At 50.7% G+C, this 15,917-nt stretch overlaps 1 protein-coding gene across 1 annotated transcript in view; it reads left to right on the top strand.

Moving 5' to 3' along the window:
* Positions 1-15,917, top strand: part of Grk3 (G protein-coupled receptor kinase 3) — a 90,332-nt gene that overhangs the window by 27,529 nt on the left and 46,886 nt on the right. The window contains exons 3-4 of the mRNA XM_055606070.1: positions 12,031-12,104; positions 15,503-15,604. Coding sequence (XP_055462045.1) covers positions 12,031-12,104; positions 15,503-15,604 — 176 coding nt within the window. The remainder of the gene's footprint in view (positions 1-12,030; positions 12,105-15,502; positions 15,605-15,917) is intronic.

The following is a 15,917-nucleotide window of genomic DNA, read 5'->3' as shown; positions in this document are numbered from 1 at the left end:
GTGTGTGTGTGTGTGTGTGTGTGTGTGTGTGTGTGTGTGTGTGTGTGTGCGCGCGCGCGCGCGCCATTCATTTTCCTTAGAGTAGAGTTCCTGGGCTGTGTGGTAAACTCACATTAAACCTTTGGAGAACACGCCAGGCTCCCGCTAAAGCGGCCGCACTGTTGCACACGCCTGCCTCTGGCTGCTCCCTGGCTGTTTGCACCGCTGCAGCCATCTCATGGGCCTGAGGTGGCACCTCATCGTGAGTTTTATTTCTCTCTCCATCACAGTTAATGATATGGAGGGTGTTTGTGTAAATTAGTCATTTCTAGATGGCCTTTGGAGAAAAGTCTATTTAAATATCTTGCCCTTTAGAACCCGCATTACCTTTGCCATTGTTGCAGACCTGTTTAAAAATGTTCTCTTGCAGCCAATAGCTTCCTTTCCGTTTTATTGGTGGCATTTGAAACCGAAAGGTTTTAATATTAACACAGTCTAGTTTGAATGTTTTCTCTTTAGTCATAGCTTGGAGTCGCATCCCAGATGCATTCATGATAACTTCCTTCTAAAAGTTTCAGATTTTTTTTTTGTCTCACATTTAGTTTTTGGCTTATTTGGGTAAACTTTTTATCTACAGTATGCAAGCCTACATTAGTGGGGATGCTCTGTTTGTATTGATTTATATGTTTATTTATTTATTCGTGTGTGGGGGCACGTGTGTGTGTGTGCTGAGACTCACCTGAGAGGGTCAAAGGGCAGCTTCCAGGAGTTGGTTCTTTCCTGCTTCCGGTCGGTTCTGGGGATTGAACTCAGGCTGTCAGGCTTGGCTGCAGTCATATTCTACCACCTGAGCTGTCTCACCTGCCCTTTGTTCCTGTTGTATTCGAGACACTGTTTTCCCCTCCCCCCCCCCCCCCCCCATTTTGGGTTGTCTTCGATAATCTCTTTACTGAAAATTAATTGGCTGGAGAACTGCCTTAGCCTGGCCTCTGATGCTGTCTGGGTTCAGCACCCAGTGCAGCACAAACTGGGCGTGGTAGTGTACACCTGCAGTCTCAGTGTGAACCCAGTGCTTAGGAGGAGGAAGATCAGAAATTCAAGGACACCCTTTGCTACATAATGAATTTGAGGCTAGCTTGGGCCACACAAGACCCTGTCTATAAACACAAACCGGTTTGGGATTCATTGTTATCAACCTTAGTGGGCGAAGCTACCGATCCAGTTCATGCAATGTTTGTTTGCAATGCTTTGTGCCTTAAAGCAAAATAGACCTGTAGCATCTGCAGGCGTTCCTAGCTGGGCAGCCTCTGTCTGGTGGCGACTGACCGTTCTGCATGTGGCCTTAGGGTGGGATCCACACCTGTGACGACCCTGTGTCCCCATTCTCCCTGGACTGACCCTCTCCTGACGGGTCAACCTCTGCGTGCCATCGACTCTAGCTCAGAATCACCTTCTGCCACAGGGGAGCAAGGACAGGGTCCTGCTTGATTCAGGAAGCTGGCCTTGTACGGCTTCCCTGTGGGAGAGGAGAGTCAAGGATCCCTTGGAGCTTTCTGATGCAGGATGAACAGCCAGCTGAGCGTTGCTAATTGGATTTTCAGTGGGGAAGGGCAGCAGGCAGGCCAGCCCGGGGGGGGGGAACCTGGATTGGTCAGTGTCACAGATTTCCTCAGTTTTCACCCTGGATAAAGAAGCTTCGCGGAGGAAAACACTGAGGAGGAAAAGAGCCATTGTTTGCACTTTGGCAAGGTGGCCTTGGCAGCCACTCTGCCAGCCTGGGGTCTGATAGGGGGTCGCTACCTGCCCCACCCCACAGCCTCTGTTCTCCTGGGAGCTGAGGACAGATCACAGCCCTGAGGCCAAAGCCTATAGAAGGTCACATCCATCCCACAGGAAAACTTGGTTATCTTCTTGTTAAGCCAGCACTCAGATTCTCGAAACAGCTGTAATCCTTGCTTCCCAGAGGATGACTCAGGAAAGTCCAGTTCAGTGTGTCACCCATGTGCTGCACCGTGCCTCCTCAGCCCTGGAGCCACAGCCTCACTTGGGCAGCCCTGGACTCCTGACCCTAGACCTCTGATCCACTCCTAGGCTGGCAAAGCTCCCAACATTTTTTTAAAAGGTAGATTTACCCTCTCCCCTGTCCCACTCCCACGAGCAATACTGCTCAGGCTCAGGCTACAGCCTCATCGTCAGCCCCCACTGCCGGCTTCATTTGTGGTTCACTCCTGAGGTAACCATGCCGTTAATGTAATCTTTCCCCTGCGGCCACCGAGCTAACCCCAGCCATCATCTCCGCCCTCCACATACAGTCAAACTAGGGGCACAGCCCATACAGCTGTGCGTCTGTCGGGGCGGAGGCCAAGGCTCATTTGGAAGAGTGCTTGCCACCGATCTACAAAGCCCAGTGTGAACCACACCCAGCACACACAGGGCCCACAAACACACACTCAATACGTGGAACAAATTTATACACGTACGGTCAAGTGTGTACACACGAACTCAGCACACACACCACATTCTCATGCATGGGCTCTGCATGGCACTTACGGGTGACGTGTTCGTATAACACACATGCGTGTATTCAGCATAGCACACACATGCGTGCACGCGCACGCATTCACTTACACCTCTGGTTCCTTGCCCCGCTTCCTAAGAGTGCTGATGACTCTGCTGTACTCCAGCGGCTCAGGACCCCACAGTCTGGCTGGGGATTGACTATCTGTCCTTGCTACCCTCCCTCTTATTATCCGTCTCCATGGTACTACTGCAGCCTATACCCTTATCCCCTCTCCCAGATGCTTCTCTAACTGGTGCTCTCACCTTTCCTTTTATACCCTTCTCAGCTGTCCAGAAGCACCACACATTACATCATCATACCATGCCTCTGACCAGGGCAGAGATAATGCAGGCCAGCAAGACAGCTTCAATCTTTTTGTTCCCTTTGATTTCACTGTTCACCTCTGCTCCCTCCATATTCTTCTCTTCCTTTCTCCTGCCTCCTGAGAAAGGTCCCAACTTCCCTTCTCAGGAGAGCTCAGCTCACGGCATCGTTTCTGTGTTTAAAAACAGTTTCTGGCCACAACGGCAGCTTTTACACCTGTGGGCTTCAGAAGCTGAAGACTGAGATCATTCCCAAGCCAATCATATCCGTGGCTACTTTTCCTGGTCCTTATTCCCTGAACACTAATGCAAAACTGCCATTTTTCACAGAGTTTCACATCAGGAATGATAAGGGGATGGAAAGATTGGATGATGACGGGAGGATGAGAAACTGATGGGTGGATGAAAAGATGGGAGGATGGAAGGATGAGAGGATGAGAGGAGCATGGAATGATTGGAGGAGGTTGGGAGGAAGATGGGAGGATGATAGGAGAATGGGATGATAGGAGGAGGATGGGCAGATGATGGGAGAATGGAATGATGGGAAGAGGATGGGAGGAGAATGGGATGATGGGAGGAGGATGGAAGGATGGGAGGAGAATGGGATGATGGGAGGATGAGGGGAGAATGATGAGAGGATGGGATAATGGAAGAATGTGAAGAGTACGGACAGAAGGATCCTCACTGTAAAAGATAAAGTCAAGAGATGCTGACAGTGAAACAGCCTTCACTAAGCCGTTCTGCAGAAAGTGACGTTGACATAAAGAAAATATTCAAGGGCCGGCGTGCTGATTTGGCACAGGATGGTGATGTTTAAAGATTTAAAGAATTCCTGCCATTGACCAATCTCAAGGAATTTCTGTCCTCTCTTCCCTTATACTGGGACTTGGCTGCCACCCAAGTTCCGTATCCTGTTGGTTTAGGATGCAAAACTTTATTTAATAAATAATCTTGGGTTTGAGGCTGCCCACCCCCCTTTTTTTCTGGGCTCAGTCACACAGCCCACTGCCTGTAACTCTCCAGCTTTCAGGGTTCCCAGATAAGGGGTGCGAGGGGCCCAGCCAGCACCCCTGTTTATCAGTCACCGTGACGACTCTAAGCAGATCTCATATTGAAAAGAGACGTCACAATCTATTTCTTACAGTGGGGAGATGGCAGGTGGGTGGGTGCCTGGGTCCAGGTTCCACACAGGCAGGGCATCTTATAGGAGGGTCTTGGATACCTCAGGACTGGGTACCTGGGATTTTTTTCAAGCCCGAGGGACAGTACCGATCGCTTCATTGAAGTGCCTGTAAGCCCTTCCTTTCTGATCATCCACTGGCACTTTTGACACTCGCTGTGGAGAATGTAGGTTGCTTTTGTGTGTGTGTGTGGTGTTCCTTGGGATTGTGGTGAAGGAACTGAGTTCCTGATGTGGAATTTCAGCTCAGCTCAGGGCTGAGAGCTCAGGAGGAGGTGTCTTGGCTCAAATACCTTTGGCTCTGGACTTGCAAGCTGAGTTTTCCTATCTTATGAAACAATTGCCCACTTTATTAAAATTATTCCCCGCAGGCCTTTTGGCAGCTGGAAGCTTCCGGCAAACACAATGCTGTCCAGCTGATAAATATCAAATGTGGGTTTCTTGCAAATGGGTCCCTGGGCTGCTGGCAGGAGCATCTCCTAACAGCACATCGGAGACCCTGCGGTGTGGTGGGGCATCTCTTCCACCCTCCATGTCCCTGCAGGGACCTGCCCTTCCCGAGCTGGAGTCGTGGGCTTATCTCAGTTCTCAGGCCCAGCTGGCATCTCCCTCCAGAACTCTCGATGGCCGCTCGCAGCCACACTGATTTTCCCCATGCTGCTGACTCCAGTCAGCCCTCCCCGGGGGACACAGAGGAAGAGAGGAGCGAGCCCCTTTCCTCACTTGAATCTGACCTAGTGATGGCAACGGAAGCAAATGGGGCTACTTACCCAATGAGGCGGGGTGGCTGCTTGAACACGGCCCTAGCTGTCAGTCCCAAAGGCTATGCCATGTGGACAAGGAAACACGAGAGGTCTCCCCACCACCCCAGAAAGGTGGAAAGAAGCTGAGGTAGACCACGTGCATTGCCCACACTGGGCCAGGGCTCACACAACAGTCACCTCTGTCATGGTGCCCTATGGGACAGGCTGCCATGCTGCTGTGAGGGGCACTCGCATAGCTCTTCACAGCTGCCATAAAGATCCCCAACCCGGGGTGGTGGTGCATGCCCACAGCCCCTGCCCTCAGGAAGGGCAAGAAGAAAGACATGAGCTTGAAGGCAGTCTGTGTCTTAGCTTCTTTCCCTGTGATTGTGGTAACATCCTCCAACAGAAGCACTGAAGGGAGGAAGGGTTTATTCTGGCTCGCAGTTCAAGGCACAGTCCATCAGGGTAGGACAGTCAAGGCAGCAGGAGCTGGAAGCAACTGATGACATCACACCCTCAAGCAGGAAGCAGGCAGTGATGAATGCAGGCTGCTTCTCCACTCCTACAGTCCAGGACCCCAGCCAGGGAATGGTGCCACCTAGAGCAAGTTTTCCACCTCAGTTAGTTCAGTCAAGACAACCTCTCACAGGTGCTCCTGGAGGCTTGTGTCCTTGGTGACTCCACATCCTGAGATGTTGTCTTGGGAAGGTTAAGAACCCAGGGCAGTGGGTTAGAGGAAAGGGAAAGCTCCCTGAGCCTGTGAGGGGTCAGTCAGGGGTCACTGGACTTCAGGTAAGGCTTGCTTGAAGTCCTGCAGGCAGAGCGAGTGCTAGCCAACTGAAGTTGGAGGGTAGATGGCTGAGGAATGTCTTGTGGAGAGTTGGCAGGTGAGACAGGAGCATGTCGAGGTCTTAGTGTGTGGAGGCCAGGATATTTGGTAAATACAGTCTGTAAATATGGCAGGCGGAGCCTGTCTGCTGGACTCAGGCTGGCCTGGGCTGGCAGGATGGGGAGACTACCCTTTGTGGGTGAAGCAGGTGTGTACTTGGGGGGAAATGTGTGTTTTATCATGTTTGCAGCAGCATCTCTGTAAGCTGGAAAGCACAAGGATGGCAAGGTCTGGGAGGCAGCAGAAGGACTGATGGGAAATGACACTGGGGAGTGGAGGGGCTGCATCCTCCCAGGGGGTCAGAAGAAAGCTGTGAGAGCCCTTAGCACTTCTGCCCCAGGCCAGGCTGTCCCTGAAATCTGGGCAGTTGTCGGCTTTCTGTCTCTCTCTAGTCAGTGCATGACAGCTCTGAGGGCTCCTAGGTCATATATCTAGCATGACACTCACATGAGATGTGGGGTTCTCTTTGATTGTCAGGAAACTTGTTTGAAATCTAGTGCCCCTGGGAAGGTGGGATTCAGAGTCAGCACGGAGCACAGAGTGGACACATCTTGCCTCTTGGCTGCCCCTGGCTACCTCTTGCTGAGTCTGGACATGCCGGGCCTATGCAGCCTGTGACACTCTCCTGCCTGACATCCACAGAGCCAGTGTTGGTGAATGTTTCTACACAGGTCTAGGGGTGCTATTTGTCTGATGGTTTATTTGAGCATTTCCATTTCCTCATAAGTCATTCAAAATCTGTTTAGTTGTCAGCCTTGGTGCTACAACTAAAGAAGAATGCCATGGTTAGTTTTCTGTCAACTTGATGCTGAGTCATTTGGAAACATTCACTGAGAAAGCGCTTCCGTCAGAGTTGCCTGTAGGCAAGCCTGCAGGGCTTTTCTTTATAACTGACTGATGTGGGGTGCAGGGGCAAAGCCCATTGTTGATGGTCTGGTGGTTCCTGGGTTCTGTAGGAAAGCAGGCTGAGCAAGCCATGAGGAGCAAGCCAGTAAGCAGCACCTCTCCATGGCCTCCGCATCAGCTCCTGGTTCCAGGTTCCTGGCCTGCTTGAGCTCCTGCCCTGACTTCCATCAACAATGACACTGTGAGCTGTGGTCAGCCATTTCCTCCCTGAGTTGCTTTTAGTCATGGTGTTTCTCTAAGACAAGGAAACCCTAAGACAAGGAGCCTGGGGCTGAGACTAGTGAAGAAACGATTGTAACCTGGGAGCCCGGCCTGCCCTGTGGCTGGAGACTTTCACTGCCAATTCGTGTGTGACAAGATCACCGTATGAAGCCGGAGGGAATCCAGCTCCTGGCAGGTGCACCTTCCCTGCCACAGTGTTTTAGCATTCTTCTCCTGTTTTCATTTCCTTCGTTTCATTTTCCAGTGAAGGGCGTTCCGTGGATTTTCCATAGGCCTCATTGCACAGCCGTTTGCCCTCTTGTCCGCAAGACTCATGCTATTTTGTAAACAAACTACCCCAAGAGTGTGTTGGGTTCTCTGGGAATAGCCAGGGCCTGGATTTCAACTGGCGTTAAGCATGGCCACCCTGGAATCAGCAGATCCCTGGATTCCAAAATGGCAGTGCGCCCGCTCTGCCTTCTTTCTAGGAAGGGTTAAGCCTGCATGCAAGAGCTCCGGCCACCGTGCAGTTATGTGCTGATTTAACAAGTTTAACAAGGGGGCCAGCGAGATGGCTCAGTGGGTAAAGGTGCTTGCCGCCAAACCTGACAGTCTGAGTCATATCCTCAGTGCTCACTGGAAGGAGAGAACTGACTCCTGCAGGTTGACCTCTGACCTCCACAGGCTTGCTGTGGACACTCAGGCATGAACGAAGGCAGGCACCCACGCATGCACGCACACACGGACGTAAATGAACAGGTAAGCACAGGGGACTGGGATTTTGAAAACTTTGAAGATGTGGAAGCCCTTCAGGGAGGCGATGGCGGCCAGCTGTGCGCTCATTTTGATTATCTTTATTGGCTCCTGCTAGAACTGGGAGGAACTGAGAGGCACAGCTGAGCACTGGCAGCGTGGGTTATTTGGACTCACCCCGGAGCAGCAGGGCATGCTGGAGGTGTCTGTTTCGGTAACCGTGTGCCTTTTTTATGTGTGAGTTTCCATCTCTCCTTACTGTTCAAGGCTCCCTGCACCATCCCATGCCGGGGACAGTGAGAGTCTGACCCCTCGTTCTGAGGGCTGACCATGCTGGACATAGCTCCGGGCTCCAGCATCGTGTGTCGGGGTGAAGGCGTTATGCTCTTTTTGTCAAGCATAGTATTTTCCTTTTTTTTTTTTTTTTTTAATTGAAATGTGCTTACAGTGGAGTCTTCAGAGTTCTTTGGGGAGTCCACATGCAAGGCCTTTTCCAGACATGTGGCTTTCGGGCATTTTTTCTCCAAATCTTTTGCACCTTTCAAGCCCAAGCTGTACTGTGCACCCAGGTGCGCTCTGCCGTGTTTTTCTTGTACAGATGGGAGGGCTGTCAGTGGCCTTGGCTGACCTCAGAGCTGCAGGGCCCTTCTTCTTTGTTCTCTCTATCATCTGAAGAATTGCGTTCTTCCTGGGGTCTGTGACTCTCGTGGGGGTCCCTGTAGTCCAGGCTGAGCAGTCGGCACAGTGTCTGAGGTCCCGTCAGGAGTCCTTCAGGAGCCTTCTCTCTGCGTTGAGTTGTGGCTTGTTTTAAAAGCTCCTGGCTTCGTCCTTCCACATATTGCCCTCTGCACACCTCGTGGAGGGCTGGAGTTGAATATGTCCCCAGGTCGCCCCAGCCTCTACCTTGGTTGCCTGCGTTCTTTCACATACATGTTAGAGTGTGTTGATTGACTTCTTACAAATTTCCTGCACCGGGATCACGCCGAGTCAAAGGCTGACTTAATTCTTGCCATCCATGGGCGTGGTGTTTCTCATCACATACTTGTATTTTCTTGATTTCATTCAGCCTAGAGGTCGTACACGTGTGTGGTTAAACTTGTCCCTGATGCCGCGCCGTATGTTGTTGCGGTGAAGTGTGCCACTGTGTGCCTTTCCCCGTGGTGCTGTGTGCCAGAGCAAAACCACTGAGCTAGTTTCTCTCATCCCATCACAGTGAAGTGTATTATTTATTGCTTAGTAGCTCAGTTTCTAGACAGACTCGGCTAGTTCGAGACGGTGTTTTAGGCTGTACATTCTCCACGTTGAAGCTGAAGCTTTTCTAACCTTTGACACTTTGTAGGAAAATGCAGTACAGATGATTTTATTGCCGGGGCTCTTTGTTCTACACGGCGTGATTACGGTGAGTGGTCACTGTCTGCCCTTTGGATAATTCTATTTTTGTTCTTGGGCCACCAAGTTCCTGGCGTTTGCCTGTCTGGGTGCTCCAAGCTTGCCGTGTATTCCCACAGCCGGCTTGTTTCTGTCCCATTGTCCTCTGGTCTGTACACCGTGATTCCTAGGTCCGCTGATATCTGGGCACTCATCCCAAAACGTGCAATTAAGTCTGCTGTATTTAGAAAACAATGGACTCATACAGCTGAAAAGCCTCTGGAAATTGATCTAAGACCCTTTCCTTTTTAAAGTTATAGTGTGTGTGCATGTGTGTGTGTGTGTGTGTGTGTGTGTGTGTGTGTGTGTGTGTGTGAAGGTCAGGGGACAACTTGTGGGAGTCACTTCTCTCCTTCTACCACATGGCTCCTGGGGATCAAACTCGAGTTGTCAGCTGGGTGGCAAGCTCCTTTACCCCCTGAGCCAGAAAGTCTTTTTTTGTTTGTTTGTTTGTTTGTTTTGTTATACTTTTAAACCTGAAATATGTACAAATGCCAGGGGAATGTGATGTTGGTTTGGTGAGCTTGCCCCCCCGAGTGAGGCAGGCTCAGCACACAGGCAGTGTTTCAGGGTAATTCGTACGATCCGTTCGTGGCGCTGGCACAAAGATGTTTGTCTGAGGCACCTGAGGAGACGGCAGGGCAGGGCTTGAGGGCACAGGCTCGCCCCGTGGTTCCCGAAGACGCTGGGGAGAAATGTGGAACCAGCCACCTGGAGGTGCGTCAGGGAACTCTCTGCGCGTGCGATCTTGGCTGCCTGTGGCAGCTCTTGCCCTCTCGGCGTTGGGCTAATTGCACTGGATCTTAGGAACGCTCTCCAGGTAAATAGTATTAGCATTTCCATCCTTTTATGTTTGCTCAAGGGTATAATGTACTCAAAGTTTTTTTTTTTTTTTCTTTAGTGCCAAACTTTGAGTGGTTGGGAAATTGCTCATTATGAAAGAGGTGCATATTGGGAAGCCGCACCGAGAGCATTTGTGTCTGTTATTGGCCACAGTCAACTTTTAATTGTCAGAGGCAAAAGCGTTTGGTCATTTCTCCAGCATAACAAAATATCTCCTCCTGGGACTTATATAACCTTAAATTATGTTTTCATTTTACCTACCTCCCCTATTTTGTTGTCTTTTTTTAAAATTTAAGACATAGTCTCACACTGTAGCCTAGACTAGCCTGGAATCTACTGTAAAGCCCAGGCAGGTCTAGCATTTCAGCATTGGCACTTCCATTTTGGAGGTACACTGGAGTGCTGCTCTGTGAATTATCAACGACACAACACACACACACACACACACACACACACATACACACACACACACTCCATGTCATAGAAGGAAGGGGCACCTCGGTGCAGTCTTTCTCTGCCACTCGGTGCGGCTCACACTCAATCCTCTGCTTCAGGTGGGTGTCGGCTGCCACACCTGCCTTTGGTTTCTCTCTCCTCACATGCAGGCACCCTGTATAGCTAAAAATGCAAGGACTGTTTTTCCACCAAGGTGCAAAGACCCCGGGAAATGGTTACTACCCTCCCCTCTATGCTGAACATCACATCCCACGTAATGGGTGATGCGTGGAGATACCAGTGCTCGCTCACTAAGGGGAAGTTGGTCCATCTGGTAAGAGGATAAGACAGGGAGGAGAGCAGAGATATTTGCTTGGTGTCCGCGCAGACTCATACCTAAAATATGGAGGGTGTCTTTATTACAGCTAGTTGGTCCTGAGCCTGGCCACTTGCTCTTCTATGTGCCTGTACCCAGAGGGTTCAGCCTTCATGCCCAGACAGTTTACCCACTCTTTTATTGGGGTGTTTCTATTTTTTAAAATTAACTTAAAAGAGTTTCATCTGGCAGACAGTTCAGCGGCTTGGGCTTTAAGAGTGCTCACTGCTCTTTTAGAGGCCAGGGGCATCCAGATCCCCTGGATCACATCCCCAGGGGCAGCTCACAATCATGTTCAACTCCAGCTCGGGGCTTGGCAGGCGGTTGCCTCTCTTTACTGGCCAAGCATCTTCGTGGCCCCCAGTGTGATTGGCTGGGTCAGGCTTGACTACTGTGAGGCTTCTGCCGGAAGCTTTCGAAGGACGGGAGACTTCAGAGCTGTGAAATTAGAGTGGCAGGCGTCTCCCTGGAGGCCTCTTGGGAAAGCCTGTGGGAAGGGATGCTCTCTCCTGGGCTGGAGGTGCTCAGTGCAGTTGAGTAAGATAAGGCTTGCGGAGGAAGCTTGAGGGTCTCAGCTTGGCTGCCCAGCACCCACCTGAAAAAACACGTGTTGTTTGCCCTCACCTCTGCCTCTGGGCTGCAGAGACAGGCAGATTCCAGAGTTCACCAGGAGACACCAGCAAGGGCACCTGGCCCGAACATGTGCGCACACCCTTCTGCGTGCTCACCTTTGAGCAGTCACGCACAGACAGGGACACACGCTCCCATGTGGACTCTACCATGGTACTCGTCTCACCCAGGGCAGACCTCAGAGCGAAGGTGGCCCTCAGAACATCGGAGGGAATAAAGAGTCTTGGAACTGAATGTGTTTGCGTGGGGGTGGGGGGTGGGGAGTTGGGCATGAGTTTGACTTGCTTCAGTTGGTCCTGGTGTCCTGAGCAAAGGATTCCCTGAGAGTGGGCAGCTTGTTGTGGCCTGTGTGTTTGCTGTGATGTGAGGTAGTGAGCGAGGCTGGAGGGAAGGGCCTTGTAAGTTCCACCAGCTTCAGGCGTCCAGCCCTGTTTCCACAGGTATCCTGTGGTGGTCACAGGAACCCTCCGTGCTCCGTTGTCTCTGCCCTCTTTGACTGCCGCTTGCTATAGTGACCTGGGTCCTCAGGGGCGGTGACAGATGTTCATTTATGCAATGGGAGGGGCCACAAGCAGAGAAGAAATGGCAAGACAGATGTGGGTGCGTTATATCATCTGGGGTCCATCCCATCAAGGGGTCCTTGTCCTCTTCAGTTCCTCGCCATTTTTCTTCTAAAGTAGGAGCAGAAGAGGCTGAGCTACAAACACGTTATTTCAATGAAGCCCTGTGGGATACAACTGCCTCCTTTCCTGGCCTGAAGTTTTTCCTTCTTTCCCTTTAGGCTTCTTGCTTTTTAAGGACTTCTGTCTGAATGAAATCGACGAAGCAGTGCCACAGGTGAAGTTTTATGAAGAGGTAAGAGTCAGCTAGTCTTGTGCAACTCCTTTACAGAGTGTGTTCAGCTGAGCACTGGAGAAACCTTAAATGCCTTACGTAATTCGGAAGTTGATTAGCAGTGATGGCCACGCCCATGAGCCAGGGCTGATGTCCACCTCAAGCTCTAGATCAGTGGGTAGCAATCCCTTTGGGGTCAAACAACCCTTTCACAGGAGCCCCACATCAGCTATCCTGCATGCCAGATATTTACATTATGGTGCATAATAGTATCAAAATTACAGTTACTGAAGTAGCAGCAGAATAATTTTTTTTAATGGTGGGGATGGAGGGCGTCACCACAATGTGAAAAATTGTCCTAAAGGGTCCCAGCGTTAGGAAGGTTGAGAAGCACTGCCCTAGAGGCTTTGGAGTACAATTGAGGAAGAGTGCAGCAGAAAGTGATTTCTGTTGTTGCTCTTCTCCCTGTACTTCAAAGCTCTGTGGTCAGGCTCACACGTATCATTGGTCTGTCAATGTGTGAAGTGCCTTGTCTGTCATCTGAACCCTTCTTTGTCCCAAACTGTCTTCTTTCTGCCTGTGCTGTGGCCACAGTCACACCCTCCTATGGTTCTGGGTTGTCTCTTTCAGGCTTGCTTATTTACAGTGTTTGTTTGCAGGGAAAGAGTTGCTATTCACCTCCATTCGGGAAACATCTGCTTTCCAGTGAGTGGTTGTAGATTCATGTTCATTTTTTGCAGTTTTCTGATATTGCCCAACCTGTATATTTGCATCTTTAACCAAACCTGAAGCAATTAGGATGGTTATTGTTTTAGAGTATGTACTATCCTCTCTTCCTGGACTCTGGCCATTTTTCATGATCGATGGATCATCTTGTTGGCCCCAACACTGTGCTCATTTTTTTTTTCTTTTCAATATTTTCCTTTTCCCTTCTAGAAATTGAATATGTCTTTGGTCTGTCTTCAAACCCACAGCCCCTTTGTCTCCGCTTCTGCAGCCTGCTCTCCCATCCATTCCCAGAACAGTTTATTTCAGATCCTATATTTTCACTTTTGACATTTCCAGTTTTTTTTTTTTTTCCTGAGGTTTTGTTTTCATTTCTTTTGCTGTGACAAGAAACTGAGGGGAGGAAGGGATTATTCTGCTTAAAATCCCGGATTGCAGTCTGTCACTGAAGTCAGGGCAGGAGTTTGAGGAAGGCTGTGACACAGTCAAGAGCAGAAAGAACCTGATGACTCTGTCCCTGGCTGGCTTGCTCTAGGCTAGCTTTCTCCTCTGGAGCTGTTCAGGACCCTCTTCTTCACCTAGGGAACAGTGCTGCCCACAGTGGGTGGAGCCTTTTCACATCACATCCATTATCAAGCCAGTGTTCCCCAGACTTGCCCATAGGCCACCGGCTGTAGAGAATTCCTCAGCATCCCTGCCTTCCCCTTCTGGGGTGACTCTAGGTCCTGGCACGTTGACAGGAAAACTAAGCACCGTGGTCGTTTTCTTCTGCCGCCGCCTGTCAGCTTCCTTCATTACACAGGTGTGCTCTGTTACCATGAATCATAATTGCTGATGTTCAGTCCTTGCCTCCTAATTCCAACCCTGCTCTGTTTGGACTGGATCTCACCGGTGGCCTGCATTTCCCTGTGGGGACCCATCTTCTCAGGTGAACAGCAAAAGGACATACGTACACCAGTGGGATTGACAATTGAAGATGCTGTAACCCCACCCTCCAACCCCGCAGAGGGTGTGGGGTGTTTGGCGTCAGCAGAAGCCGAAGTGGGCTCTCCCATGCCCCTGTGATGAGCCATCTCTGTGTCTTGTCCAGCACCTCTGCACTCTGGGCCACTGAGGTTGTTGGCCACACCCAGATGCCCATATGTCATCAGGCGCCCAGCACATTTGAGAGAACATCTATGTGGGATTTTGTCCCTTCTCCATTATCCATGCCTGTTAGGTCACTCTCCATTGCCTCTGTAATCATGCTTTCATGATTGACAGCCACGGTCTTGGGAGGATCATTCTGTCCTAAGCCTGTTGTCTGGGTTTGTGATGAAGTTATAATGAAGCACAAGTGTGAAGGACTGATGGGCTAGACACGAAGGTGCATCATTAGGCAAAGGGTGGAGTCACCGCTGACCCTCATTCGAGCTTGGCTTTGTGATAAAGCAAACAAGGATGGGACATGGTAGCTGTGATCCATTACAAATAGAAAGGGCTCCTTTCGAGGAACTCAAATGGACAGGCTTTGTAGATACTCAGAGGGAAAGGTCAAAGGTGCAGTGATTGTTGCTGGTGTCTCGGGGCTTGATAGTTTTCCAGAAGGCCTGTATGGCTAGGGGCCAAAGCCTTACAGAAAGTCCAGGGCTCTGAAGACAATGGGAGACTGAGAGGAGTTGGGGCAAAGCCCTGGAGGTGAAAACTTAGTTCCCAGAAAGGTGCAGCTGGGGCAGAGACATGTTCAGTCATGTGTGGCCAAGCAGAGAGCGACTGCACGCTGGGGGCACACTGTCACCTCTGTTCCTCAGCATGGAGACGGGTCACCTCAAATGTGGACGCACTCACCTGAGTGTGTGCTCAGGAAGTCCTTCGGCCAGCTGATGCATGGCTGACTGTCTGCTCTTTCATTGGCGAGCCTTCTGAGAGAAAGTGAGATGCGGGTTTCAGCGCCAGGTCCTGCGCTCCATCTACACTGTCTATGTTCACACGTGGTTAATCACATGTGGTCCCGGAGCATGGACGTAGTGTTGTGCCTCATTTGTTTCACAAAGCCAGGACGGTCTGTGTGTGGCTGCAGGAGACAGACAAATCATGGAAACTTCCAGGGGATGAGCATCTGACTCACCAGATGCCATTCTGCCCCATGGGTCCCTGCGCTCGCATCCCTTTATGGCTGAGTTCGGGAGATTAGTTCTGGGATAGTGCGCTTTAGCTGGAGGTTGTTGCATGCCAAGGGACCAACTCTGGCCTCTGGTTGGGCTGCATCTGTTCTAGCATCCAGGCCTTCTGGGCGTTAACCCCTGACTATTCCAAGACCAAAATACAATCAGAGGAATCAGCCAAGGCCCACTCCTTTCCTTTCTGATGGCTTGGATGCACTGTGCCTGACTTTGGTGGCCTTGCCATGGTATCTGGGCAGCTGCTTTGTGGTTGATTTTCAGCTGGGAAGAACCCATCCCTAGCTCAGAAGTCCATGCATTAAAATGCTCAGGGTCATCATGAAGGGAAAGCCATTTGTCTTTCTAGCCGGGTCTAACTTGCTGCCACCTCATTATCCCCTCACACAAAGCAGTCAGTTTTAGGGGAATTGCCTCCTCAGTAATTTGTTTTATCTCGTGGGGGAAGGGTTCCTGCCTGGGTCAGCTGTGGTCCTAAATAAAGCTGGTTTTTAGGAAGCCCTGAGCTAATGTTGACAACCTCCGGAAATATAGATAAAAGAATACGAGAAACTGGACAACGAAGAGGACCGGCTGCGCCGGAGCCGGCAGATGTACGACGCCTACATCATGAGGGAGCTCCTATCCTGCACGCACGTGAGTGTCCCACCCTGATCCCCAGGCAGTACCATATGGGGGTCATGCTGCCCGTAATGATGATGGTGGTGAAGATGGTAGTGGTGGTGGTGGTGATGGTGGTGGTGGTGATGAGGATGGTGATGATGATGGTGGTGGTGGTGATGGTGGTGGTGGTGGTGGTGATGATGGTGGTGGTGATGAGGATGGTGATGATGGTGGTGGGGATGGGGATGGTGATGAGGATGATGATGATGATGATGATGAGATGATGATTAGTGTCCCTGTATCATTTAGGAGTCTAGACTTGAACCCAGGGCCTTATGCTTACTAG

The sequence above is a fragment of the Psammomys obesus genome, unplaced genomic scaffold, assembly GCF_907164565.1.
Source record: "Psammomys obesus unplaced genomic scaffold, mPsaObe1.curated_primary_1811, whole genome shotgun sequence".
NCBI lineage: Eukaryota > Metazoa > Chordata > Mammalia > Rodentia > Muridae > Psammomys > Psammomys obesus.
Note: the sequence above shows the minus strand (reverse complement) of the source record. Positions and strands in the feature narration are given on the sequence as shown.